Below are 26,302 nucleotides of genomic sequence, written 5' to 3'. Positions count from 1 at the left end.
GGAGTCAACAGTGTAGGGAAGCCCATGGCAGCGGCAGGGCCAAAGGGAGGCCCACCTTGGGGTGCTCTCTGCTGGACAAGGGAATGAGGGCTTCATGGCCCAAGCCATGATGGTGACCCTTTAGAGCTATCAATGACACAACAGCCACTGCAACACGTGTGCTGTAGGCTTGCCACCACTAGTTCAAGTGGTGCCACTCAGCAGAAGAGAGCAGCTGAGTGCAGACAGCATGACGTGGCCGGCGGGGCAACTTCTGCACTCCAAGGATGCAGGAAGCTGGGCTGGGGTCCCGACATCACCTATGTCCACTGTGTGCCTAATGCCTTAGCCTGCTGCTCCTTGGTGAATTAATCTAGAAGAAAAGCACCATTAGCAATTCCTCCCCAGCCTGGACTTGGAGAAGTGGAGTGATTCAAGTGTATTTATTGGTCCAGCTTGGCACAAGGGGCCACACGGCTCCCCAGAAGCTCATAGGAGAGGACGGTGATGTCAGCGCGCAGTGGGCTGCTACAACAGGAGTTCCATTTGGGCTAAAATAATAGGAAAATAATTTTCAGGCAGAAGGCAGGACTGCCGTGGTCTCCTTCCCCAAAACAGCAGAGATGTTCCCCCGTGGGCCTTTGGCCTCCCATAAGGAAGGAAGACCTGCAGGGTAACATCCTGAGGGAACGGGGGCAGAGGGAGCTGACCTGGGCTGTGTGGCCCTAGGGTTGAACTGGCACAAAGTACCACGGCGTATCCCATAAGGAGACCAGTCTGGGTGCCCTCAATGGGACCCCACGCCCGCCATCAGTCCTGCCCCACAGCAGAGTGAGCTGTGCCCAGAAGCAGTGCGCCTCCTGCCCCTTGTGCCACGCAAGCTCAAGCCAGGGCTGTGGTCAACAGCACTGCAGGACGAAGGGCTAGCTAAACCCCATGACCTTGAAGGGGCTTCCAGGGCTGAGGCTGCTTCTGAGGAGAGCTGTCCATCCTGAAGTGAGACAGGGCCCCCCACAGCTGGGACTCTGAAATTCCCTTGGCCTTTCGACTGCAGTCTGGAGAAAAAGAAAACCGCTCCAGCAGGCTAGCTATGACCTGCGGCGCTGGGCAGGCTGCTTCCTGCTGCTCCCCGACGCGTGTGCAGCATGTCCCTCTACCTCTCTGGATGGCAGCACAGCTCAACGCAGGGGGGCTTGATGCGTGGGCTGTGGACAGGCATGGTGCTTGTCCTCGAGACCCGAGGTGACCCACGCTTGCCTGAGAGTTTAAGCTCACCGTCCTATCTGTAAAGAGCAGGGTGTGTGTGTGTATGTGTTGGGGTCCACATTTGTGTGTGCCGGAGCTTTCAAGGTAGAGTGTCAGCTTTTAAATGCGTTCGTGCAGCAGTGATTGATAGAGTGCCTGGCCAGGGCCACCTGTAATGGTCTGAGCATCCTTGCTCCAGCCCCTATTTAAGTACACCAGAAATGAAGGCAGAGGCAAAGCCCTCTTAATGTACTTTCCATCAGTTAATTAAATTACCTTGAGAGTTTTTCTCCTCCTTCAAACATGCCTGTAGCACCAACTCGATTGCATTTCTACTTTCCACAATAATGTTAGCAATTTGGATAATTATGGCTACAACCAAAGAGTAATGGCCCCTCATTACCTCCTAGCAAATGCTGCTGCCGTGGCTAAGCCAGTAGCCTGCAAGTACACACAAGCTCCCATAAAGTGCACACAATGCACCTACCTCCCCCACCACAGGGAAGGAGGCTGCAGTCTGCCAGGGAAGGTTCTGGGGTCAAAGGGCGCTGTCTTCAGATCTCAGCTGTTCCACTTACCAGTTGAGTAATCTTGGAAAGAACCTTTGGTCCCTCTGAGCCTCAACTTCTTCATCTATGAAATGGGGTTATAGAGCAGTACCTGGGGAGCCGGGGAGATGGCTCCGTGGAACGAGTGCTTCCCTGGCAAGCGCAAGGCCTGAGCTCAATCCCCAGGTCTGAAAAAACAGAAAACCAGTACCTGCCTCATAGAGTCACAGTGAAGATTGAGTCAACACATGTAATGTCTTAGCATACAGTATTTTATAAATGTTACTGCTATTAATGCTATTGCTACAGCTGCTGGTAAGCCACATTCCCAACACTCTGTAGCTTAAATCTCCAGTGAGCAGCCAGCAGGAGCCCAGAAGTCTCCCCAGTCATGCCGCTGGGCCCCTGAGGTCACCTGTGACTTGAGGTCAGGGGTGGGGACAACACTGTCCTCATCAGCCTTGACTGACCCAGTGAGCGAGAAACTGACCAGCCACTTCCAGCAAATCCAAAGCAGCTTTGGCGCAGCTGCTGGACTTTGTTGAAGGGACAGGGAGTTGGGGACGGTGACATCCTGCCAGCTCAGGCATTCTAGGCTATACATGGATGCCCAGGCGTGTAGCAGCCCCACTTGGACACAGTGAGGTGAGCAGAGCCACGTCCCCAGGAGCCACGGGGCATATTTGTAGTAAGAATTGGTTAGGGGAGATCAGGCGAGGAAAGCAACGCTGTGGAGCAGAGATTCCGGGGTCCACAGGGCTTCCAGCACCCCAGAGGCTATGGGACCCCAGCCCGCCCCTCCCCGCCTATTGAGCAATGAAATGCAATCCCTGGCGGCCTCTTTCTCATAACTGGCGCACAAACAGGGCCACAAGCAGAGGAAGTAGATCCGCCCGCAGAAGCAAGGCAGGAAGATTAGAGAGCACAAGGGGGGGTGGGCCTCCTTTCTTTGTCATTTGTCTAAGACATCTTGATTGGCAACAAAATATTAATCACTTTTTCACTAGTCTCTTAATGAGACGCTTTCATGGGCAACAAAATATTAATTTGTCTTGTCTTATCTGTTAAGAATTCTGTTAATGAATTCAGTCACAGAGCTATTACCGAATGCCATCCTAATGACACATGTAATTAAACTTTTCTGACTTGCAAACATCAAAGATGCCTTGAGCACCAGAATAATATTTGATCAGAAAGCAAATGCGTCCTTGCCGCCCAGAGGCACACAAGCACGCACTGGTGAGCAGCGCTGCTGTCACAGACACTTAGGGAGTCACCGGTCCTGCGCATGTCGTCCAGGCTGCCAGGCGGGCATCTGTCCTGTGGGCTGACCCACTCGCCAGGTGCCAGGGAGCCACAAAAGAACAAAAAAGAAGGGCTAGGATGTAGCTCTGTGGTACAGTGCTCCCAGGTGCCATCCTCAATACTGGGGGGCGGGACCTTGGCTCTCCCCAAATGGGCAAAAAAGGACTACAGACCTTTATGAGGGGTGACCTGGCCAGCTGGAGGTGCCGCGGGGTCCCCAAGCTCTTTGTAGATTAAAAGGATCCCTAATGATGGGCCCAAAACTCCAGGGAGCCCCGCTGGTGCCCTTGGTCTCTCTCCTCCCTACCTTCCGCCTTGATGCATCCAGAGCGCAAGGCGGCCAGAAAGTTCCTGCCACAAAGCCCTGCCCGGCACACAGAGCCTTTGGAAGCCCAGCCCCTGCGTGCTGCGCCTCGGAGGTAGCCCCCGGAGACACCCGCCTCCTCAGGCTCAGCCAGCCTGCAGCAGAGAAGCTCCAGCCCCAGAGCAGAGGGAGAGCAACCCGCCCACTGCCTCCCCCAGGCAGCAGGGGGTATGGGCCGGCCCCCCCTCACTGTGGTTTTCTGCATTCTGTTTCTGTTGATTTGATGAAAAATGGATAGCTTTCACTCGTGCTGGTGTTCCCCGGAGCAAAGAAAGCGCAACCCGTAATTTGTTTACTTCCTGGTCAGCAGTCCGTTTCTTTACCCAAGCAGGTGGAGGTCTGGGTGTGCTTCAGACCTGGCCCTGTGCATGCCTGCGTGGGTATGTGTGCATGCGCAGACGGACCCACAACGCAAGGAAAACAGATGCTGCCCTTGCCCCAGAGGGTAAGCTGGGGTGGCCACAGCAGTTCCCTGATCTCTGCCAGTCCTGTGCTGGGGCCGGGCTTCCCCTGGAGTAGCATCCAGTCCCTGATGTGAAGCCCCATGGTCCACCCACGGCGGGCACCAGAAGCCCCTGCTGAAATTGCCCTGGCCTGCGGATGACACAACTCTGGGGGAGGGAGTTTTGCTTCCACTCCTAGGACGCGACTGACACGTGTCTCCCCGCAACCAGAGCCCAAGGCGGAAGCTTATCCTTAGGGAGAACTCTGGCCAGATACTAGGGCTGCTGGGAAACAGGGAGGGGCTTACCTTTGGGTACTCTGCGCCCTGAGATCGCACAGCCCAGTGATAGAGAGGGGTCTTTGGATCCCTGGAACATCAACTTCTACCAGAAGTCAGCATCTCCCCAGCGCCAAAGGGCTTCCAGCCCTCTGACCTGGACGCAGAGCAGGGCCATACGGCACCCTTCCCCAGTCAGAGGCAGGTCCGTGCGCTTCTCCCAGTACCCTGGCTCCCTCCGCCCTGGGTGTGCTGGCTCGGGTGGGGGCGCCAGCTCACTCTTGCAGAGTACAGACCCAAAATAGCCACAAAGACTGCACAGCAGCCACTTAGGACAGAGGGTGGTTCCCCAAACCAGTCTCCAGGTCTTGCCTCAACAGTGTCAACTCCCTCTGCTTCCTGCCTTCCTCACTGCCCCTGTGATCCTGAGGGCCTGGGCACCTGCCCAGGAAAGGGACAGAAAGAAGCAGGACAGGACATCCCCAACATCACAAGTAATGGAAAATGGGCTGAATCACTGCTTGTGTTGCTACTAGATTTCTGACCACAAACACGCAGCTGCTCCAGGTGCTGGGCCGTCAGCTGCCCTTCGCAGCGCTTGCAGGGAGCCTTCTGCTCAGCCGAGTGGAGCTTGCCCAGGACTCTGCAGCCTCGCGGGCACTCCCAGGTGCCTTGCTCCTGGGCTGCAACACCTGGAGCCTGGCTTTGCTGCAGCCTTGCCCCAGGGCCGCAGACGTCCACTTGGGCGTGAGACTGAGGGTTCAGTGCTGGGCTCAACTGATGCTGGCCTTGGGCCCTAATAATTAAGGGGAGCGGCAACCCCTACGGCCAGCATGTGGAATTATTTAGCCAGAATAGTCTCAGAGATAGGAAACATTTGTCTGTCATAGTTTTCTTTTTTAAAAAAGCCTACCGTACACTCAGTATATTTCAAGCAACTTGAAAGAACTACTCTTTTTCGTCATATATTTTTTTTTATTTTATTTTTTGCTTTTTGTTTTTTTCACTGAATCTCACTCTTTGGGGCTTTCACATATTGGCAGGCAGAATACAGTGATAAAAGCAGGAACGAAAGCCCATTAGAACGAAGTGTCTGTGGCACTGTTTGAAGGGTGTGTTAAAAGGTGCACCTTTCCCACGCCTGAGAGGTAGAAAACCAGGAACAAATAATTCTAATGAAGCATATGCTCCGTGCAAGTGCTTCTTTGAAAGTGAGTTATTAAAAAGACCAAAAGAAAATGATTTATAAGCTCATGACTCATTTAATTTTTATTATCTTTATATGAACCAGTCATGAATCCATCGAAAGGAGATGAGAGGCATTTGATTAGCATGGAGAGGTGTTTACATCTCGCTAGACAGTCGTTGTGGGATCCAAATTAAAATCGTCTCATTAAATGGCTGGGTACATTTTGTTGCAAAATCTTGGATAACACTGTGCTTGAAGCTCTTGTGGGCTGTGGTCAGTCCTCTCCAGCTTGTGTTGAAGACATTTGTTTTATCTGACTACCGGGGCTCCTGAGCTCTGGATGTGTCTAAACTGAGAGTTTGTCGGGAAGAGTCTAGAAGATGCGCTCTCGTGCCATGGTGCACCGACCCGTGGAACCTGAGGGGTAGCTCTGCCCGACTGGCTCACCTGGCCTTTGCTTTCTGAGGAGCTTCCTTTAGGTCATCACTTGGCCCTCTCAGGATTGGCTTCAGGGCCTCCCTTGGGCCCAGTGGCTACTTCCAGCCCCATCTCTAAGGTAAAGGCTCTTCAGTAAGGTTGTAGCCAACTCCTAGACTCAGAACGCAGAGCCTGAGACTGTCCGCAGAGCCTCTGCGTCCCGGAGCCGACCTCTTTATGCCTCCAGAGGCCCTCGCAGTGGAGAGAGCTGGCCAGCATCCCTCTCAGCCACCTCAGGGCAGAGCCCGTTCCCCCGAGGAGCACGGAGCAGGACCTGAAGCCCAGAGCCATGCCAGGCCCCCACCCTGTCCGTGTCGCCTGGCCAGCCTATGCAAGGACGCTCACGCTCAGTGTTCTGCATCCCGCCATGCTGTGTGTACCCCGCTCATGGTACCGCTCTGATTTGTAAGAGAAGTTCTTGGAAGTGACATGTTCTAGTCTTGATGGATAATGCCCAATCTCCCTCCAATAATGTTGAAGAGTTTTTAAACACTCAGTCAGAAGAAAAATGCCATACTGAAAGTCCTCCTGGTCCCAGAAATGAGCCATAGAAGGAATTTAATCAAACCATCCCTGGAGTGTTCCAAGGACAGTGTTCTCTCATCGTGGCTGTGAGTGTCGCCCCGGTTAGAGCCAGGGGCTGGTCTTTGCAAGGCCTTCTTCCCCTAGGGACTCATGATTTATGGGTCTCCAGAGGAGAGATGTAGGCTTCCCAGGCAGTGTCAAAGGCATCTGGCACTTCAGTCTTTGCTTCCTGAATTCCCTTCCACCACCACAACCCCTGGCATACCAGGTAATTGCCCAAGGATCCAAAGCCCCATCCAGGAGGCAGGCCTAGACGTCTTCAGTGGGCCACAGTGGGGCCACCCCTACTTCATGACACTCCGGAGTGCTGGCCAGTCAGGAGGCGTCCACCCTCTGGGCTCTGACAGTGCTCAGAGTCTCTGGCGTGAGGCTCTGGTTGCAGGTACCTGGCACCTGTGTGCCCCAGGGGCTCTGACGCGTCCCCTACGTGTGGAATTTCAACCAGAAGCTCCTGTTTGAGTCTTGGGACAGCAGTGAAGCTGAGAGCACAGCGCACACTGGACACCGCATTCTGACATCAGCTGGGAATCAGGGAGTCAGGATGCCAGGCCCCCTCAGGTCATTAATTTGCTGGAAAAAGTCACAGAACCCACAAAGGCTATTGTGCTCTAGTTTACAGCTTTTTGTAGGAAAAGAATCTGGACTAAAATCAGCTGAGACAAGACACCCAACCAGCAGGATCCAGGAGGACCCCAAATGTGGAGCTTCCGGGGGCCTCTGCTGATAGTCAAGGACACACTGCTATCCCAGCATCAGTGTGGGAAGCGTCACCAGCCAGGAAAGTTCACCTGGCCTTTGCGCAGAGCCCCAACTAACCCTGATCACATGCTGGAGCTTTAGTCCACAGCATAACCCAAGACCCCAAGCAAGCAAAGAGCCCCCAGGAGCCAGGATGGTCCAGGGGCCTAGATACCCCCTCCCAGGAGCGAGGGCAAGGCCAGCCTCCCTCAGAGCAGTGGTAGCACCTCTCTGACCTGCCTTGTGGGTAAGCACCCCTCAAGGCAGCGTATAAGCTAATGCACCTCTTTTCACCCAGTGAGCAGGACTTGAGCTCTGTTGTGCAGCGTGAACCATGTGACTCAGTGGGGACACCATGGGGATGCACAGAAGTGAACTGTATCCGTCTAGACCATGGTCACTGAGTCTATGGTGCCCACATACACCCTCAAGTCCCAGAGAAGCCTGAAGCTTTCCCCAGTGGCTTCTTCCAAGCCTCTGACCCCCACCCCAGGACCGAGCCTGGCAGCAGAACCGGCCCATCCCCCGAGGACTGACCCAATGTGTCCCTGCATGGTGGAAAGCCTGTCCTCCAAGGGGCTGTACAGAAATGGACAGCGCAAGACGGCTAGCGTGGGTCAGGTGGTCAGCTGTAGGGAGCCAGGGCTTGCTGTGTGTACGCCGGCTCACACACACTTGTGCTCGTGTTCCCGGCATGTGTCCGTGTGCCCCTCAGACGTGTGTGGCTGCAGCTTGGTCTGAACAGAGATGTGGATGTAGACATCGTTGTCACCAGCACACCCCACGCCACTCTATGCGGGGCATCCAGCTGCTTGGGTGGATGAGCTGCTGGGTGAGCCATGTTCTAGGGGGCAGAAGAGACCCCACCGGCACTCCCTCCTCCCCAGAGCACACAGTTGGGAAAGACCTGAATAAATGCTTCAGAGTTTTAACTTGTGACATTGAAAATATCACCCACCTGAACTGTCATGTCACTCTGGAGTCCTTGCGTTTAACAATGAGTCATGAAACACTCAGCAATGATGACTATTTTTGTATAAACCTGACTCTCGTGTGTCGCCATGGCAGCGTCCCCATGCCATCTCGGCTGGGCTATTGTCTAATTCTTATGTCTCATTTAATTACTTTCTTTAATAAGAGCAGTTACTTAGAAAATAACATTTTTAAAAGACAGAAGCCAAATCTTTGAGTAAAATTGTCTCTTTCTGAAAAATGGATGTGCATCAATAGGAAGAATGGTCTAATCTGGCATCTGTTTATTTCTGGAAGGAACCTTGATTTTCCTAATACATTTCTACGCATCAGAGGGGAAAAAGCTCTCCATAAAGAGACAATTACAGAGATGCAATCAAGCATTGATAGCAGCGTTCAGACACATCGCAAAGAACATTCAGAAGAGGAAGAACTGTGGATTCAGTTTTATGTCTCCTCTTATAAATCAATTTTTAAAGTCATTCTCTCACATCCAATGAGGTAAATTTGATTTCTGTAGCCAATATTCATATCCAGAAAACAATAGGCACTTTGTTCTATAATTATATGATGCCTATTGTTTTAGCCCGGAGACATTATTTTATTTATTAGAGTCAAGTTCTCCCTAGAGCCAACGCCACAGGCTGGGAGCGCGCTGGAGCTTACAGAAGAGCCGTCTCGCACCCAGCAGCCCGCGCGTCCCCACAGGCAATGCACGCGCACGCACGCACGCACGCACGCACGCACATGCGCACACACGTGCTCACCAAGCCCACGCCTCCGCCGAGGACCCCTGCGGCAGCCAGGAAGACAGAGGGCGAGGATGCTAGTCATCCGGGGAGTCTGGATAAGCGTTGATCCCACTTGAAGAGTGGGGAGTCAGCAAGACAGATGGCAGGTGTGGGGAGTTCCTGGATCACAGCACACGCTAGCGTGGCACAGCCACGGCTGGGGGCGGGGGCGGGAAGGGCTGAGGGGCAGGGCCAGATCCCCCTGCAACTCCTCCACAGCTCGGGGTCCAAGGGCAGTCTGCACAAAGAGGCATCCGAAAGGCTGTCTGCTTGAAAAAGGACCATGCTGGACCTTTCAGAGGAGAGACTACCAAGGGCAGAGGTGGGGTCTCAGGGCTCCCCGGCATGGGAAGACAGTGGCTGTGCCCAAGGTGATCACGGGGGACATGGTTCAGAAAAATGGAACTGGGATGTATTCTCAGGGAGAGCTCTACTGACTCACCCTGCAGAGACTAGCATTTGGTTTGGTCCGCTGTATGGCCTGGGGTTTCCAGGGGCTTCCCTGGGGATTAAATGGGGTGATGCACAGTCACCCCTTGGTAAGCTCATGGGATGTGTTAGGACCCCGGGGATGCCAAAATCCTCAGGTGCTCAGATCTTCTGTATAAGATGGTGTAGATCTGATGTATCTTCCGGGATATTTCACGTCATCTGGAGAGGGCTGGGCCCCCCTGACGCAATGTAATGCAATGTAAATAGTTGTTCCACTCTACTCTGCAGGGAATATTGAAGTGGGGGGACCCTCTGTGCAGATACTTTTTTTTATACTAGGCATTGAACCCAGGGCCTTCCCACTGAGCTACATGCCCAGCCTTCGGCGTTATTTTTTAGCTTGAGGAGGATCTCACTAAGTTGCCCAGCCTTGCAGAGTGCTGGGTTCTGGGTGAGCCCCAGCATACCCACCCCTGGCGCTGCCATACCCAGCTCCGACAGTTTGCTTTTCCTGAACACGTTCCAGCTGTGGCTGGTTACATGCACAGGTGTGGAACCCGCAGCCATGGGGGGTTCTGGCCCACAGTGACCTCTCGATTAAGCTCCTGTGTGTGGGTGCTAATGGAACCACTCTCGGGGAGCCCCAGGTGCTTCGGACTCAGGCCAGACCCCTGGAGGGGGTCGCTTCTAGTCATGTGACCAGCAGCCTTGTGGAAATGGTGACAGGCACAAGGGGTGCCAGCCCTGAAGGGGACTGCAGGAAGAGAGGCCTGAGCGAGGCGCACAGGGCAGCGTCCTGAAGCTGCCTTTGGGGACAGACTCCACCCTGCATCCCAGCACAAAGGCACTAGTTAGTGTGCAAGCCCCTCAGGGACCCACACAGGGAAGCGGGGGTGCCTGTACCCTTCCCAACCCCCAAGAACGTATTTTCTTCCAGACTAGGATTTTGACAGGAAACTGCTTAGACTAGAAATATGTCACATCCCAGCACTGACTCGCCATTAACTTTTCCTAAGCAGCTCAGGTATGAACCCTTTATGGCTTTGTTATGACACAGGACAAATCAGCTATCTGCTGTTTTATTTTTATTACCGAGGTTTTCGGAGAATGGTAGGAGTGGGGCTCTTTTAGGCAGAGTGATGGATGTTTCAGTCAAGCCCAGGGTTCCAGCAGCCCCCTCTAGCACAGTGCTCCCTGGAGCCCTGCAGGCGACAGCTCCTGGCACTCTCCTGCCTCTGCCCTGCCCCTCCCCCACCCCCAGGCTGAGAAAATTATCCAGAAAGCATTTGTAACAGACCCATGTGGTCATGTCTGGGCCCTCTGGGTTATGGACGTCATGTTTCTGGGGGGCCCCGAGGGCTGCCCTGTGGTGATGGTTGGCCTCCTCTCCTGCCATCCATTGGAAAGCTGAGCCAGAAAGGATGGGGCATGGCCGAGGGATGCTTCGGGATTGCTGCAAGGCCCAAGGGGTCCTGTATTTTCTTTTATATGACAGGAAAGAGGACACACCCCCACATGCAATGAGGAAGTGTGTTCACCAGACTCTGGCAGGCAGACAGTCCCCAGTGGACAAGAGGGAAACAGCGCCCTAAGGGTCTGTGGGCCTTTGGCCAACAGCAGGTCGGACCAGCCCCTGCGCCTGCTGAGCCCCAGCCAGTAGGCTCAGCCAGCCCTCCTCGCAGACAGCTGCGCACAGCCTGTTTCTCACGGCAAGCCTGTGCCCCACACCTGCAAGGGCCTTAAAAGACCTCAGAGACATTGGGAGGCTAAAGGCAAACCTGGCCAGGGGTCCCCATGGAGTTCCAGGCGGTTCCGATCCTGACACCTACAGATGGCACTGGAAGGGGCTGGCCGTGTGCACAGTTCTACAAGGGAGAACACAGCTGGTGGCCCAGTCCTTGTGCTGCCCAAGAGACTCTGACATAGCAGCAGCTCCTGTCTGTCCCTTCCTGGGCGCTGACCCAAAGATATGCACCTGGGAGGCTGCAGACACCCCTGAGCGTTCGCATCTGGCTCCCTTTCTGTCCCTGCCTTGATTCGTTGCTTGCTGTATATTCCTTCCTGCGGGCTACTCAGATTCGTGCAGGCTGCCTGGAAGAATCTGGGGTTCCAGGTAGGGTCAAACCATGGATAGGCGGGCTCCAACCTGGGGTTTCCAGCTACTACATTTAAGTAGGATGTCGTGAGCACAGCCACACTCACTAACTCACTTGTTGTCACAGCTATTTTAATGACGTCACAGCAGAACTAAGCAATACAAGTCATCAGACGTGCCAAGAATTTACATATCTCTGTAGATCTCCACCAGAGGTTGCTGAGCCCTGCCCTCACTGGGCCCTCTCTTCAGCATCCGGGCTCCCTACCAGGTGGGCAGATCCCATGAGAGGCGCAGGCAGCACGATGAGCAGGGGGCACAAGAGCTGCTTTGGTGAAAGCTAGGGGTGTGCCAGGTGACGGCCATAAATGAATGAGAGAGCCCAGGCCGGGTGGTGTAAAGGGACCCCGAAGGCCGCTCTGACTGGGCAAGGGGATGGGCAGGAAGCAGCTCCTGCACAGTGAAAAGCTGTCTGTTTTCCTGGAAACAGATATGCCCCGTCCCTCCCAGACGATCTCATTGTCATCTGTGCCCACGCAGGACTTTGGAGAAGAGGACTCCCTGTACATCAGCAAGGTGACCACCGTCCACATGGGCAGTTACACCTGCCACGCCTTGGGCCACGAGCAGCTCTTCCAGACCCACGTCCTGCAGGTGAATGGTTAGTAGATGGCTCCGTGCATGTTGTCTCCTCAAAGCGTGCCCCAAAATGCTGCTCAGAGCAACCCTCCCTGCTTCCTATGTTCTGTCCCCTCAAAGAAATCTCTAACACCAAAATATCCCGTCTCTCTCATACGGAAAGGCTGGTTCTGTGGACTCGTTGTCACATCAGACTTCACGCAAAGCTCCTCAGGTGACGAACCCAAGACCAAGGGTGGTGAGCGATGCTGTCAGGCTGTGCTGCTGAGGCCCCAGCAGGCCCCTGCAGGGCGGGGTGCACCTCTCCAGCAACAGAGCATGGAGGAGCTCCTGCGGCCTCTAGACTGCCCCAAATCCACCCCTGCTCTTGCAGGTGGTGATACGGGGAAGTGAAACGCCTGACCTGACCTGGATGAGTTCGTGTTCTCTAAAACCGAAGAATGAATTTTAGGAACAAATGGAGGTTGAGGGTAAAACTTTATTGGAAAAGAAAGCTTCTATCGGAGAGGGACAGAAGGGGGGCCTGAGTGGGTTGCCCAGGAAGCTGCCTCTTTCAGGTTATTTTTATAGGGCAAAACCATGCGGGGCTAAGGTAGAGACAAAGGGGTTTCACTTAGGTAGGTACAGGGTGGGACAAAGCTATGGTCACCCAATGGGATTACAAGCCCTGTTGCTCAGGTAAAATTGATTAGGCCCATGACCAAATGGGGTAGGGAGTCACATAGCAAGCGGGCATGAATATAAAACAGGACCTTATCTGGTGGCCTTCAGACAATGATTCTTCCTGAGTAATGAGCAATCCTGGATGCCAACCTTTAGGGAGGGCAGCATTTGTTTGGTCTTTAGGTCTGGCTCACAGCAGGAGCATCTCCTACACTTACAAGGCGTCTGGTCTTTGTCATCTCCTTCGAGGGCCTGGCCCTGTCTGACTGCCTATAATATTTCTATCTAACTCAGGCTGCCTGCAACAGTGGCATGGCACCAAATACCCCTGGGAACCCGGAGGGGAGGTGTCCAGGGCTTGCTCCCCTCTCTGAGCCTCAGTGGGCCTCCCTCGGGCCAAGCCACAACACACCCAGCAGGTCTAGAAGGTTTTCTTTCATCCCCAGGCTGCCGTGTGGCCCAAAGCTGGGAAGACTTAACCCCTCCCGGTGATACTGCCACAAACACGACAGCCTGTATTTTCCCAGCACTTACTTGTCCCGATCCTGGGCCAAGCCCTGCATGTGAACCCTCCCTGTCAATACATTTTAACGCATTTGATAGGTGAGTTTTACAGAGTGTCACACTGCTGACCAACTCAACCTGGCCCCTCCAGCCATCAGAACCACCCATGGCTCCCTTAAAGTTCCACAGAAGATCAGCGCTCCAGGGAAGTAGCATCCCACCCCCCGCCCTCACCACCACCCAGCAGGCCCCAGCAGGGTGCGCACACTAGTGACGGAGGTGGAGGCAGCAAGTCGGCCCCACCTGAGAAGTATCCTGTCCTGCAGCTGCTCCTTGCTGACCTCTGGGACTCAGAGTCCCAAGGCACTGATGACAGGTGGGCATGCATAGCCTCTGTGCTTCCTCCAGGATGCCACCCACTTGCACATCCCCAAGCGCTGTCCTATTAGTATTTCGTCTGAGCAGAGATATACTTAATCCTTAGGTTTTCAAGGCTATGCTTGCTGCATTTTGTCAGACATAACCCAAGGCTCCTAGTTATGACACCCTTGGGTGAGCTAGCTAGCCAGACTGGGTTTCCCGGCTAGTCAACCTACAGCCAGCAGGTAGCATCTGGGACTCCTCAGGGGCACCCGGCAACCAAAGGCTGATGACCAAAACAACTCCACAGGGTGGCTCAGACCCAGGCAAGCCTGGGTCCAGCCCCTCCCTCTCCTGCCCCGACTTCGCAAGAACCAAGAGCATAGGAAAGGGATGGAGCTCTGGGCTTCCTTTAATTCCTCCAAAGCAGATTGCAAGAGGGCAGGGAGCCTCCTGCCCCGAACCTGAGTAGCTCACCAGTGAGACCCTATAGATGTCTCCAACTTGTGCAGGAAACTGTAGACTTAAATTCCTTGCTAAATCAAGTGGCAAGTCCCTGGTGCTGGGAGGACCCTTCTGCTGTAGGTCCCCTGGAATTCTGAAACTGAGCTCAGGGTGTGGATGGACCCAGTTCCTCCCAGGCTGGAGTCTGCAGCAAGGTTTCCAAGTACCATGTGTGTTTTGGGGTTTAAAGATTACTAGCTCCTCCCACCAGCGGAGAGGTAGCCACCTGAGCTGGCCTGGAAAGTTCTGTCCAGGAACACCCCGCCCTGAGCCAGCCCGGCCATTATCAGGGATTGGCTGAAGAGGCTGCACTGTGCCCTGGGAGTCTAAACAAAGCACAGACCCTTCTGACCGGAATCCAGAAAGAGGCCACTTGAGATCCATTCCCTAACTGCTAGGAGTGCTAAAGATCTCTCCAGAGCAAGGGCTGTCAGTACAATGGGGAGTGTGCTGCCACATGTGCACTTTGCAGTCAGTTTCCTTTCTTCTTTCTTTATTTCTTTTTTTTTTTTTTTTTTTTTTTTTTTTTTTTGTATTTTAGGACAGGGTCTACAGGGTCTCACTACATAGATTGGACTTACAATGATTCCCCCTGTGTTCAGCCTCCCAAGAGCTGGGATTACAGGCATGTACCACCACACTCAGGCTCAATTGCTGTCTCAACATGCCCTGGGGGCAGGGCTGGCATGGCATACCAGGGATTGAGCCCAGCCACTGAGTCTGCCTAAGCAGGTGTTTAGTCCGCTGAGCTATTTGGCCGGCCCCACTGCGGTCCCACAGCAGCCAGCCCCACCCTTATGGTAGCTTCAGGAGACTATAAGGGTCCTGCATAGGACCTGTTCCTAGGCTCTTGGGGTGGCATTCAACCCCGGTAGCTGTGGGACCACCCATGCTAAGTTGGGCCTGTTCTTGCATCCCAAGAGTATGACCCTGAAAAGGATGGAGCTTTCGAAGTATTATAGAAGGCAAGCTTGCTGTATCAACCTTAGAATAAAAGGGGGTGTGTGTGCGTGCATGTGCGTGTGCAAAAATGCTGAGAATTAGATGGTCTGAAAGAGGCGATAGCAAGTAGCATTTACTGAAAGCCTGCTGCGGACTGCCCCCGACTTACAGACAGGCCCCTGGGACTCATAGGCTAGATGATTTTCTCCCACTTCCCCACAGTCAGGAGCTTCTGGGAAGATCTGGACTGCTGCACCGAGACTCACTGCCCATCTGCTGGGCTTCTGTGGTGCTGCTGTTGAGGAATCCAGATGTGAGGTGAGGGATAGGCAGCTGCAGAGTCTTCATGGGTCCGCTCCAGGCTCCACACCAGGTGGGAACCCTGTGTTCCTTGTCTCTGTGCCTGGCACAGAGCTCAGGCCCGGGCTGAAACATCGGCCTGGTAAGAATCTGACCAAAAACAGTAGCAGTGAGTCTCAGGCAGGACTGAGGGTGGAGACCACATGGCCCGCTGTCACCCAGCTCCTACAGGGCTCAGCAAGTCCTGTGCAGAGTCCCGTGCTGCTTGGAACCCCAGCAAGGGGGCTGGGTCACCGCAGGAGGCTCCCATAGGCGGTGGGCATGGACACTGCTGCAGGCCATAGCCTAGAGCCAGGAAGGAAGCCTTTGGGCAGGGGCAGCTGCAGGGAGCGGCGGGCACCGCGTGCTCAGGGTGGCAGCCAGGCCTTGCCGAGGAGCCTCGTGGGAAGGACTGAGAAGGCGGTAGCTTTCCTCTGCATAGGACATCCCTGTCACCCTCCCCTCAGGCCTGAGTTGAGAGCTGAAGGAGACCTTGGGCAGCCTCAGGGATATTCAGCCCAGGGGCCCAGCCATGCCCTGGAGTCCAGTCTGGTCTCCTTCAGACTCAGCGGTTGTTGGGCTCACTGAGCAGAGGCTGAGCTACAGCAAGGCCCCCAGTAGGCAGACGACATTGCTCTGTGTCCCTCCTTCCAACTTTTCTCCTCTGTCAGAAGGATGACAAGAAAAGAGGGGAGGAGAAGGACAAGAGAGGAGCCAGGCAGGACAGCTGTGTGGCCAGGCGCAGAGCAGACCCAGGCTGGCTACACCTCTGACGAAGGCTGAGGACATGAGCGGTGAGCCCTGCACCCCACGACCGGAGCTGGGCTGCTGCTTTCTTAAGAAAAGCCTTAAACAAGTGGACAAATGCACCCTGATGACACATGACCCAGATAAATGCCTGGCGTGAGATACAAGACGGTCCAAGGTGGGGCAGCCCCGATTTCTGCGGGTTTATCTCAAGCTGTGTTTAAGTGTAGTTGGTGGACAGACTATAGAGCTGGTAGGGTCCTGATTCTTTGCCTAGATTAGGCCACCATCTTCCAGGCCCGTCTCCTCTGTGAGGTTACTCTGACCTGGTAGTCCAAAGGGAACCTTTCAGGCAGCTACTTCTTCTCTCAAACTATTAGTATAACTCCCCGTAGTGCCGCCTCCCAGAGCTGAGGCCCAAGCCCTGACGTGATTTACAACTTCGTGCAACCTCCCACATTGCTCTCAGAGAGGAGCTAGAACTTCAGACATACATGATTAATCCATTAGATTAAAAATACCCTCAACCCCCGCGTAATTCAGACACATAGCGATTCACTCCCAAAACACCGTAATAATCTCTAAACCTGTTTATTACTCCAGGTTGGTGCTTTTGTGACTGCACCACTTACTTAAGGACATAGTTGCGCTGCATTTCACCCCAGCCAGGATAGATGCTTCCCAAAGAAAGTGCGCCTTTGGTGTGTTTTCAGTAGAAGATTTTGCAAATGTTTGAGAAAAAAAAAATGGATGTGTTTGCTCAGGATATATTAATTTCAGATTATTTTTAGTATCCAGATCAAACCCCAAGGAAGAGGTCAGATCAGAAGCAAAGGCCTGTGTGTCCTTGCAGTGTGGCTGCGAGGAAGCTGCACCCTCGGGGCTCCTGGACCCGTGCAAACCCCTCCCTGGCCTGGACAGAGGCAGCTCCGGACTCAGCACCCACCGTAGAAGCCAGGCTCTGGCCCTGGCAAGCGGGGTGGGCAGTGTTCATGCCACCCTGGCCTGTGTCTCCCCTCAACCACTGTCTCCTCACCCGGGGGCGGTCACTTCCCTGCTGTAAGCATTGGCGGTGAGCCCCCACCCAACTGAGGGGTGATTGTAAGAAAACTTCCCAGCCAGTCATGATGGTCCACACCTGTAATCCCAGCATGGTGAGGGGCTGAGGCAGGAGGATTGCAAGTCCAACTCGGCTGTTTAGTGAATTTAGTGGTTATGATCATGAAAAATAGAAGGTTGTAGATACAGCTCAATGCAAAGGCCCTGGGTTCAAGCTCCAATACCAAAAAGATTTTTCCTCCTACCCCACTCCTGGTCCAGAGTTGGAAGAGAAAGGGGCCAAGACCCAAAAGCTAGAGCAGCAAGCAGCTTTCCATGGGCGCTGTAACTGCTGCCCGTGGAGACCAAAGTGTCATGCGTGATTCATTCCATACCTTTGACCTTTCGGCAGGTTTTCCTTTGTTCTAGAACATTCCCACGCATTTCAGTTCAAACTTAGCACTCAGTTGGTCTGAAAAGGCCTCCATGGCGGGGACCGCTCAAGTCTCCTCAGGAACCTAGTAGGTAGCTGCAACTTTCTTAGTTCCTCGAGAGCTATGGACTCAGACCTGCAGGTCTGGCCCAGCGCTGTACCATTGTGATTGAGAGAGATGTTGGAGTACAAAACCTCACAAACCCTCAGCTTCCTATCAAAGATCAGGGCTAAGGCCCAGGCTGGTCATCAGTGCCGGCCCACAAGCCACCCTGGAGACACCCAGCCCATCGCCTGAGTTCCCACTTTCCTGGACAAGCCTTGTACCAACAAAAAGACAGGCAGCCCAGGCTTCGAGAATGCAAGTCTTTCTTGTGTGAGACGGGGAGAACTGGTGGCTGCTCTCCTGCTCCCTGGGTCTCCTGGGGCACTGTCCCAGATGGTGTGCCCCCAGAGCTCCCTCTGGGAGTGATCCTCACACCTACACTTAAGTGTCTTTTCACCTTGCTCAGGCCGAAAAGCCCCCGTGGGCACAGGGATGGAGTACGCGTTCACTGTGGTGCACACGGTACCCAGCACCTGGCTGGCCTCTCAGAAGCGCTGGCTACACAGTGTTGAATTGAGGGAGTTCTGCAGAACCCACCGAGGTCATGAATGTGGTGCCACGCTCGGAGATGAGCCCCTCGACCTCCGCTTGCTAGCGGCAGAATACTTGGCAGTGTCTGAAGCCACAAAACGATAATCATCGCTATCATTTTCCAGAGTTCCCCAACAGCTATACCTCTTACTGCTCGAACCAACTTTTCCTTTCTAGATAAATTCAGAATTGTTTTGTCAAACCCCAGCCACCTGAGTTAAATTAGAATTACATTAAATGTATGGTTTAATTTGACACATTGTATTTCTTAAAAGAATCCAAGAGCACCTCCAATTATTGAAGACTTTTTATCACAGCAGTGAGGCTTTCTACTTTGTTTCACTTGCGTTCCCTTTATTTTCTGCCTGGCCACCTCTGGTATATACTAGGAAGTTTTAAATTTTGTACATCTTGGTACCAACTCTGTTATCAAACCAATTAATCCTTACCATTTTTTTGATTTGTCACCTGAAGGATATCCACATCAATAGCCTTTCCCTCGCGTCAGTCTGATAGCTCAGCAGACTAAAGTGCCTGTTCAGGCAGAATGCAGTGGCCGGGGTTGGTTCGATCCCCGGTGTGCCACGCAGTGCTGCCCGGGGGGCACGCTGAGGCTGGGCATGATGGTGGCACCTGTAATCCCAGCACTTGGGAGGCTATAAACAGGAGGATCACTGCAAGTCTGATCTGTGTAGAGACCCTGTAGACGCTGTACTAAAATATGGGGAAAAAATCCTTTCCCTCCACCCTTTGGCTGTTTGTACCTCTCATTTTTGCCTTCCATTGACAACACCCTGCATACCACCAGGGCCTAATATTGCCTCCTTTGATTTCTCCTTTTTTTCTCTTTCCTGACTTAATGTTTCCTCATTCTGAAAAGAATGGCACTGTTCTTTTTATAGAGATATTCTTCATTGTAAGAGGAAAATACCATTTGGTTTCTATTTTATTGAGGTTTTTTTCCCCCAAGAAATGTATTTTGGATTTTTTCAAAAGCCTTTTCAGTGTCTAGCAAGAGAATCAAATGGCTTTTCTTTTGACTGCCTTTGAGTTTGGATATGATTAATTATAGGTTTCCTAAGAGTTAGCCATTGAAAGATATTATCCTTGGCCACAGCGTGTTCTTTCAAAATCATCCTAGATTTCAGTTGTTAACAGTGCACTTAGGGCTGTGGTCCACCTAGTCCCAAGTCTGCAGCTGCTTCTTTTTCCTGTCAGTATCTGTCTGTCTGTCTGTCTCTGTCTCTGTCCCTGTCCCTGTTCCTGTCTATCTGTCTACGTGTCTGTCTGTCTTTCTGTCTGTCTGTCTCTCTCTCTCTCTCCCCCCCCCCATTAGATTTTGGTGTCCAGGTTATACTAAGCTTCCTGATGGAATTTGGCGTATCTTCCCTATTTTGTGCTCTAGGAATTATCCAGTCCTTTGGTATACAAAGGAAATCTGTAGAACTAGTGGGAGTCCCTTTCGTAGGTACTGCTTTCAATTTTAAAAATATTCCCTCCTTAATTCAATGTTGATCCTGTAAAGTTTCCTTTTAAATGATCTGTTTCATTCAGATTTTCACATTTGTTACCCGTAATTAAATGCAGTAGTCTCACATTCCTAATAATCTCTGTACTCTTTCTCTATTTCATTCATTAAACTAATCAGAATTTGGCAAATTTATTGGTTTTTCTAAACAGCCAGCTCTTAGATTTATGTATCATTCTTTCTTGGCTTTCTAATCAGTTCATCTGTTTCCACTTCTATCTACTGATGCTTCTACATCCTTCAGGTTTACGTTGAGGGTTCCAGGCAGGCTGTACTGAGGTGCTCTAGCGAGAGTTGGGGCCTGCTGGCGCCCAAGTCCTGGGCACGCCTATTCTAGAACTCTGGTTGTCCCCACCTCCTGCAGTCACCCAAGAGCCAGTACACCTGGGGCCCACCACCACCACCACCTCAGTGCTCTTAGTCACAGCTTCCAGCCACAATTCCATCTGTCCAGCTCGACCGCCATGCCCCCCTCTCCCTAGCTGAGCAGTCAGGCAGTTGCTTTCTGTCCTCTGAGCAGGTGAAGGGAGCAGCGCAGATGTGCCCCAGGAAGCTCTTGGGCAGGCTGTGCTCAGCGCCACTCCCCAAGTCCGTCCTTCCCCACTCACCAGGGGCCTTCTGCCTCATCCTGAGGCTCCCCTGGGATGACATGCAACAGAGCAACTGGGAAGGCAACCAGACAGTCCTGTTCTTGGGCGTCTGCGCCATTGGGCCCGGGGCACTCTGGGTTCGTGCTATTGACACAGCCATGGGCCACTTGAGGGTGAGTTCATGGCCTTTGCAGTTGCCCGTTAGACTTCACCTTTGCACAAAAGTTGGCCAAGGAAAGGCTTGAAACTCAAGCTGAGTTGATCACAGGAGCTGCAGCTCATTTCTTACAAAGGGACCGTGGAGTTTCTCTCGCCCTCTGCCAACCCAAGCACGGATCACTGGAATTCTACTACCTCGCTGTGCCGCTGTGTCCTTCTATAGAAAAGCAAACTTTGCTCTGTGCTCTTCACCCAAGAAAAATCCTCTCTCCTAAAGTCCTTAATATTGGACAACAGAAAGTTCCAGAAACCCCAAGGGAAATATAATTGTCTACTTTAGAAAGAATCCAGCTCCCCCAACTCTAAAATGTGATGCACACATTTGTTTAGTTTGATATTGAGGTAACCTTCCATAAACTCCCACAAATCCATTTTGGAAATATATAAAGTATATGGACACATATAAACCCTCACTGCCACTGAAAATGCGGTTGATTTTATTTCCTGGGCCCAGAGCTGGGAAAAGGCAGAAGGGTCTTCCCAGCCAACCTGAGTAAGAGGCCCTGTGCACCATGGGAGGTCCCAGCATCCAGCCTCCCCCTGATGATTGGCCAGTGGGCCTTGTCACACCCTTGAGCCCATGCTTAACTGCTGTAGCCCTGGACCAAGTCCCTCACCAGCCAAAGAGGGCACAGCTGGCCTTTCACCTGGGTTCCAGGGCTTGGGAAGTGAAGGAATAAAATGACCCACTGGAAGGTCAGGGACTTCATGGAGCAGTGGTGTAATTAGTCCCCCTGCCCGTCAGGGTCCATAGTGCTTTGCAAAGCATTTCCTACAAGAAATTAAGCCCCTATCCAGTAGTTTTCCGATAAGAGAAATAATCTATCTGAGTTTTAGTCATTCAGAAATAAATTCCAGGGACTGTTGCTCTTTACATGTAGCAGCTGAATGGCATTAAATATTTAGATGTCTTTGTGATCATATTTAGAATAATGATAAAAGCCATGAATTACATGGTACAATGCCTGACATGTTCACTGCCGGCAATCCATTTCACAGCCCTTTCTTTCAGACCTTGGGTTGCCAGAGATGATCATTGTGAGCTGGCGAAGAAAAGATCTCCGAAGTCACCTCCCGGGCTCACTCCCTGGAACAGTGTCGGGATGGGCCAGGCGCGGCTGTCTCTAACCTGTGTGCTTCTCGCCCACAGTGCCACCAGTCATCCGTGTCTATCCGGAAACCCAGGCCCAGGAGCCTGGGGTGGCAGCCAGCCTGAGATGCCATGCAGAGGGCATCCCCACACCCAGAATCACCTGGCTGAAGAACGGCATGGATGTCTCAGCCCAGATGTCCAAACAGCTCTCCCTCTTGGGTAAGAACTCCCGACGTGCCCACAGGCTCCCATCCAGCCCAGGCTGACCCTCTTCGTAAGAATGGAAACGAGAGACGGACCTTTCTGCGTCCGATATGTTTGGAGGCAACAGGTCTCTTCCCCAGAGTCCTTACCACCTGGGCTTCCATGGTTCCTAGGGACTTTCTAGGAGCCATAAGAAGAAACCGCCAGCTTCCAGGTCACCCTTGGGTAACTCCAGCTATGCCCGTCTTTCCTGGGCACATCATCAGGGACACTAGCTGCCCCTGCCCTGCCCTGCCCTGCCCTGCCCTGGGGCTGTGTCTCGCACACCAGCACTGTCCTTTCTGCAGCCAATGGCAGCGAGCTCCACATCGGCAGTGTCCGGTATGAAGACACAGGGGCATACACCTGTATTGCCAAGAATGAAGTGGGTGTGGACGAAGACATCTCCTCGCTATTCATCGAGGACTCGGCCAGGAAGACCTGTGAGTTCACTCTTGCCTCGAAGCTCCTGGCGGAGCAGGGGATGAGGTAGGGGGTCAGGTGGCAAGAAGGGCACAAATGACTGGGGCCACAGCCTCCCACCAGGGACCCCTGAGGACTGCATAAAGCCCCTAGTAAGTTTCAGAGACAGACCGAAGTCTCGGGGTGGCAGGCAACCCCATGACCACAAGGGGACTCCAGTGTTCCCACCCCACTTCCACCTATTTCTGTGTGACCAGAACCTCTGCCTCGGGGTCACAAAAGTCATCACACCATCCACCCACCAAGTGCTGGAGCCACAAAGTAGCTCGTGCGCATACTAGTCCACCTTCATCTGCAGTTTGACGTCCCATGGTCTGGAAATACTACATTGAAAATTCCAGACATAGAAAATTCCATGAGTCTTTGTAACTTTTATTGCAGTATATGACTATTTTGTCGTATTTTTATGAGTTAATCTCTTACTGCCTAATTTATAGATTACAGGTGCACGCATATAGGGAAAATGGACTCTCTAGGGTTTAGAACTGTCCAGTTTCTAGCACCCTTGGAACGTGACCCCCACAGATAAGGGGGGAACCACTGGACACCACTGGTAATATGATGGCCCTTATTCCAGGGATTGTCACCCAGTTGGTGTGCTACCCCTTTAGTCACTGCCCCTTCACCCCACCTCCTAGGCTCGCAAGTAAGAATTCATGAACATGGGTGCTGGTCACAGTCTCTTTCCCTTGGTCAAAGATTCCAAACTAAGCCTTTTAATCAACAAAGATAATCAGAAGGATTTCACATGCCTTTCCTAGGACAATCCTAGAGGAAATCAATTCCCTGGCAATAATTCAGGAAAGGGGCCAGAGATGTAGCTCGGTAGAATAAGCACTTGTCTGACGAGCACAAGGTCCTGAGTTCAATTCCTGGTACCACAAAACAAAACAAAACAAACAAACAAAAAAAGAAAGAAAGAAAGAAAGAAAGAAAGAAAGAAAGAAAAGAAAAGAAAAAAAGAAATAATTCAGGAAATCTGGGAACAATGCTTTTTACTCTTTCACATTCACAAAATATGAGAACCTCATTAGCTACCGGGAACCTGGCGCCTAGTTTCCAAGGTTCATGTAGGAATCGAGAGGGCGCCCAGACCTGGAAGCATGCCCCCCCAGCCACAGTTGCTGGGCCAATACTGCAGCTAGGGCTAATGAAGGATGCCAGTTCTGTAAGCCACGGGCCGGGTACCAGCATGCTCCTGCGTGGAATGAGTCGCTGCAATCAAGGTTTGACCTCACTTTCTTCTTTCCCTCTGGCAATCATGTCCCTGCTCTCCTCTCTGCTGTGCAGTGGCAAACATTCTTTGGAGAGAGGAAGGTACCGCGCTTGATTGTTCTGTGTCGTGCCTGTGACCACGTGTGTCTGCAGTCCCAGGAGGGTCAATGTCTCTGCGAGTCGCTGTCAGCTTTGGGACACTGAGCAGTGCCCAGTAGGGCCCACGGGCCCATCCAAAAGGGGAGGGAAGTCAGCGTCACATTCTAACGGTGCACATATCAAGCCACATTAAAATGAGTTAATCAGGGCCAGGGAGATGGCTCAGTAGAATAAGCACTTGCCTGGCAAGCGCAAGGGTCTGAGTTCAATCCCCAGTTCTGAAAAAAAAAAAAAAAAAAAAGAGTCAATGTATTTGAAAATGGAAAGTTTCCATTGAAAGCTGCTCGTAACCTAGGCTGAAGTGGACCACTCGACAGAAGCTCCTGATCGGAGCTGGGCCTTCTGCTTTTCCCAGTAGCTGATTTTCATGTTGGGTTTCATGCTTTCTTATCCTATACTGTCTTTAAAAGACCAAAGGGCTGAGGGTGTAGATTAGTGGTAGAGCACTTGCCTAGGCTGCATGAGGCCCTTGAGTTCAATCCCCAGTGCTCCTAAAAATAAATAAAATTAAAATTAAATCCACAAACGAGGGTATATACCTCCTGGTATCAACAGTAGCTATACTTTAATTATGCTTTAATTGAGAAAATGCTATAGAACTAGCATTTTACAGCAATGACTACTGTAAATTCATTTTTCAATGAATAGATTTTCAAAAGTATATCTCATTTATGAAACAAATCTTTAGCTATTGGATTGAGCCATATGTAAATACCATTTTTGTATATCAAAAATGGTCTGCTATGGACTGTTGCATATGACTCAAACATAGCACAAAGACCCAGGAGCTGGGACCAAAGGGTCTGGGTCACTGCTTATGTGTGCGCATGCGCGAGTCCCAGTCCTCGTCCCGTGACCTCCAACCCAGATCTGAGTCCAGATCGCTTTGGGTGACTTGTCCTCCGGCCGGGTGGGCAGAAGGGAATGAGAGGCAGGGACGCACCCCACGCTGTGAAGGGAGCACAGTAGCCCCCTCTGGAAGAACCAAAGTGTTTCGTTTCTCCAAAGGCACTTCTCAGCGTGCTCCCTGCTGCCTAGCGCATGTGCACAGACACACTCTCAGGACCGTTTCCTGGAGGTCCGGCACCGAAGTTGCTGCCTTAGGTCCGAGGAAAAACAGAGACAGAAGCCAGACGTGAGGAATGGCTGGCGGCAGCCTGTCCCAGATTTCTCACAGCCGTCGGAGCTCCGCAGCCAGGCACAGTGCACACTGCTCATGCGCCGTGTGTTCGGGGTGGTGACCTGCTGAGACAGGTTGCTGCCGAGGGCCTCAGGTTTCAAAAGCAAAGAGCTAGAAAGGATGCAGAAGGCCGTGAGGTGTGAAACCAAAATGCCCGCGTGAGACCCACAGCCACCTCAGGGTGCACCGCTAGCTAGCACGAAGAGCAGTGCCGCAGCGAGCGCATTCCGCCATGCCTGGGCAGCGGACGCTTGCACTCTCCCTTGCTGGTGCTCCAGATAGGAGATAGGGGCGCAGAAGCCAAGAGGCGGCGCCACAGGCTCCCAGCACACTCACACCTCAGTGGGGGAAGGAGATGGCGCAAGTGGACACAAGCAAAACCAGAGCAAAGGCTCCTTCAGACCCTTCAGCAGAAGCCAAATTCAGCAGAGCCTTCCAGGGCCTGCCTCATGAGCCCAGGGTCACCTGTGAAGTTGGTTACATGCTGAAGGTGTATCTGGGGCGCCTCAGAATTCCAGCGCTGTGAGCAGGCACTAGGCTGCATAGAAACTGCAGCTGCTGCTGCAAACCCTTGTGCACCCTGAAGAGTTCTACTGTAGGTTGCTTCTTACAGCGGTGGGCTTTCCCACAGGCCCAAGGAGGCTACTTCTGGGGTCTGTGGTGTGGCAGGGACTAAAGCCTCCAGCCCCTGGGTGTGAGTGGAAAGCATTTGCTCAGCTGGCATCCGAGGGCCACCAGGTCTACCCCTCCAGAGCTGGGCCAAGCGCTCCCTGGCCCAAGCAGTTTCTGTAGGGCTGGGCCCAGCTACAAGCATGGCAGTGACCATTACACCCAAAGCCCCTCTCAGCATAGGTGGTCAGGGCAGTTAAGTTCACCTCACTGCCAGGGACCCCAAGCCATGCCAACGGCCCTGTCATGCACCCTGGCACCAGCCAGTCACCAAGGGCCTGCGTCCAAGACAACTGCCTGCAGTCTCTGCAAGGAAGCGAGATGGTCAATTCCTACTTCCCAGTTTTATTGCTTTCTAACTCACTAAAAACTTAGCCAGACAGTCTACTCAGCCACAACACCAGCCTTCTCAGCATGCTAAAAAAGAATTCTTACATGTTTTTTCTTAGAACTTATACAAACCCTGATTTTCTAGCATTAAAAGAAATGAAAGGAGAGGGAGAGAAAAGAGGAAGAGAAAGAGGGTGGTGGGGGGACTCCAGAGCTTATACCTCCCTGTGCCATGCCTGCCCTTGTGGAGGACAGGATGAGTAAGCAGAGGGAGAGGCAGCCCCGAGTCTACCCCAACTCCAGCACAGCGGCCAGTGGCCCCAGCCATGCCCTCCCCGCCCCCCCT

The 26,302-nt window shown here is 52.6% G+C and overlaps 1 protein-coding gene and 1 long non-coding RNA gene across 3 annotated transcripts in view; one reads left to right on the top strand and one right to left on the bottom strand.

Annotated features, from left to right (window-relative positions):
- Fstl4 (follistatin like 4) overlaps positions 1-26,302 on the top strand; it is a 393,808-nt gene that overhangs the window by 344,318 nt on the left and 23,188 nt on the right. The window contains exons 8-10 of the mRNA XM_023713103.1: positions 11,982-12,102; positions 21,735-21,896; positions 22,229-22,363. Of these exons, the coding sequence (XP_023568871.1) occupies positions 11,982-12,102; positions 21,735-21,896; positions 22,229-22,363 (418 nt within the window). The remainder of the gene's footprint in view (positions 1-11,981; positions 12,103-21,734; positions 21,897-22,228; positions 22,364-26,302) is intronic.
- Positions 361-4,524, bottom strand: LOC111816276. 2 transcript variants are annotated; one of them, XR_002820709.1, is made up of 3 exons: positions 4,193-4,524; positions 1,803-1,960; positions 361-1,034 (listed from the first exon to the last, which is right to left on the bottom strand). It is a non-coding gene; the product is annotated as an uncharacterized LOC111816276 (long non-coding RNA). The 2 variants fall into 2 exon arrangements; XR_002820710.1 differs by lacking the exon at positions 4,193-4,524 and adding an exon at positions 3,632-3,778.

The sequence above is a fragment of the Octodon degus genome, unplaced genomic scaffold, assembly GCF_000260255.1.
Source record: "Octodon degus isolate 3935 unplaced genomic scaffold, OctDeg1.0 scaffold00029, whole genome shotgun sequence".
NCBI lineage: Eukaryota > Metazoa > Chordata > Mammalia > Rodentia > Octodontidae > Octodon > Octodon degus.
Note: the sequence above shows the minus strand (reverse complement) of the source record. Positions and strands in the feature narration are given on the sequence as shown.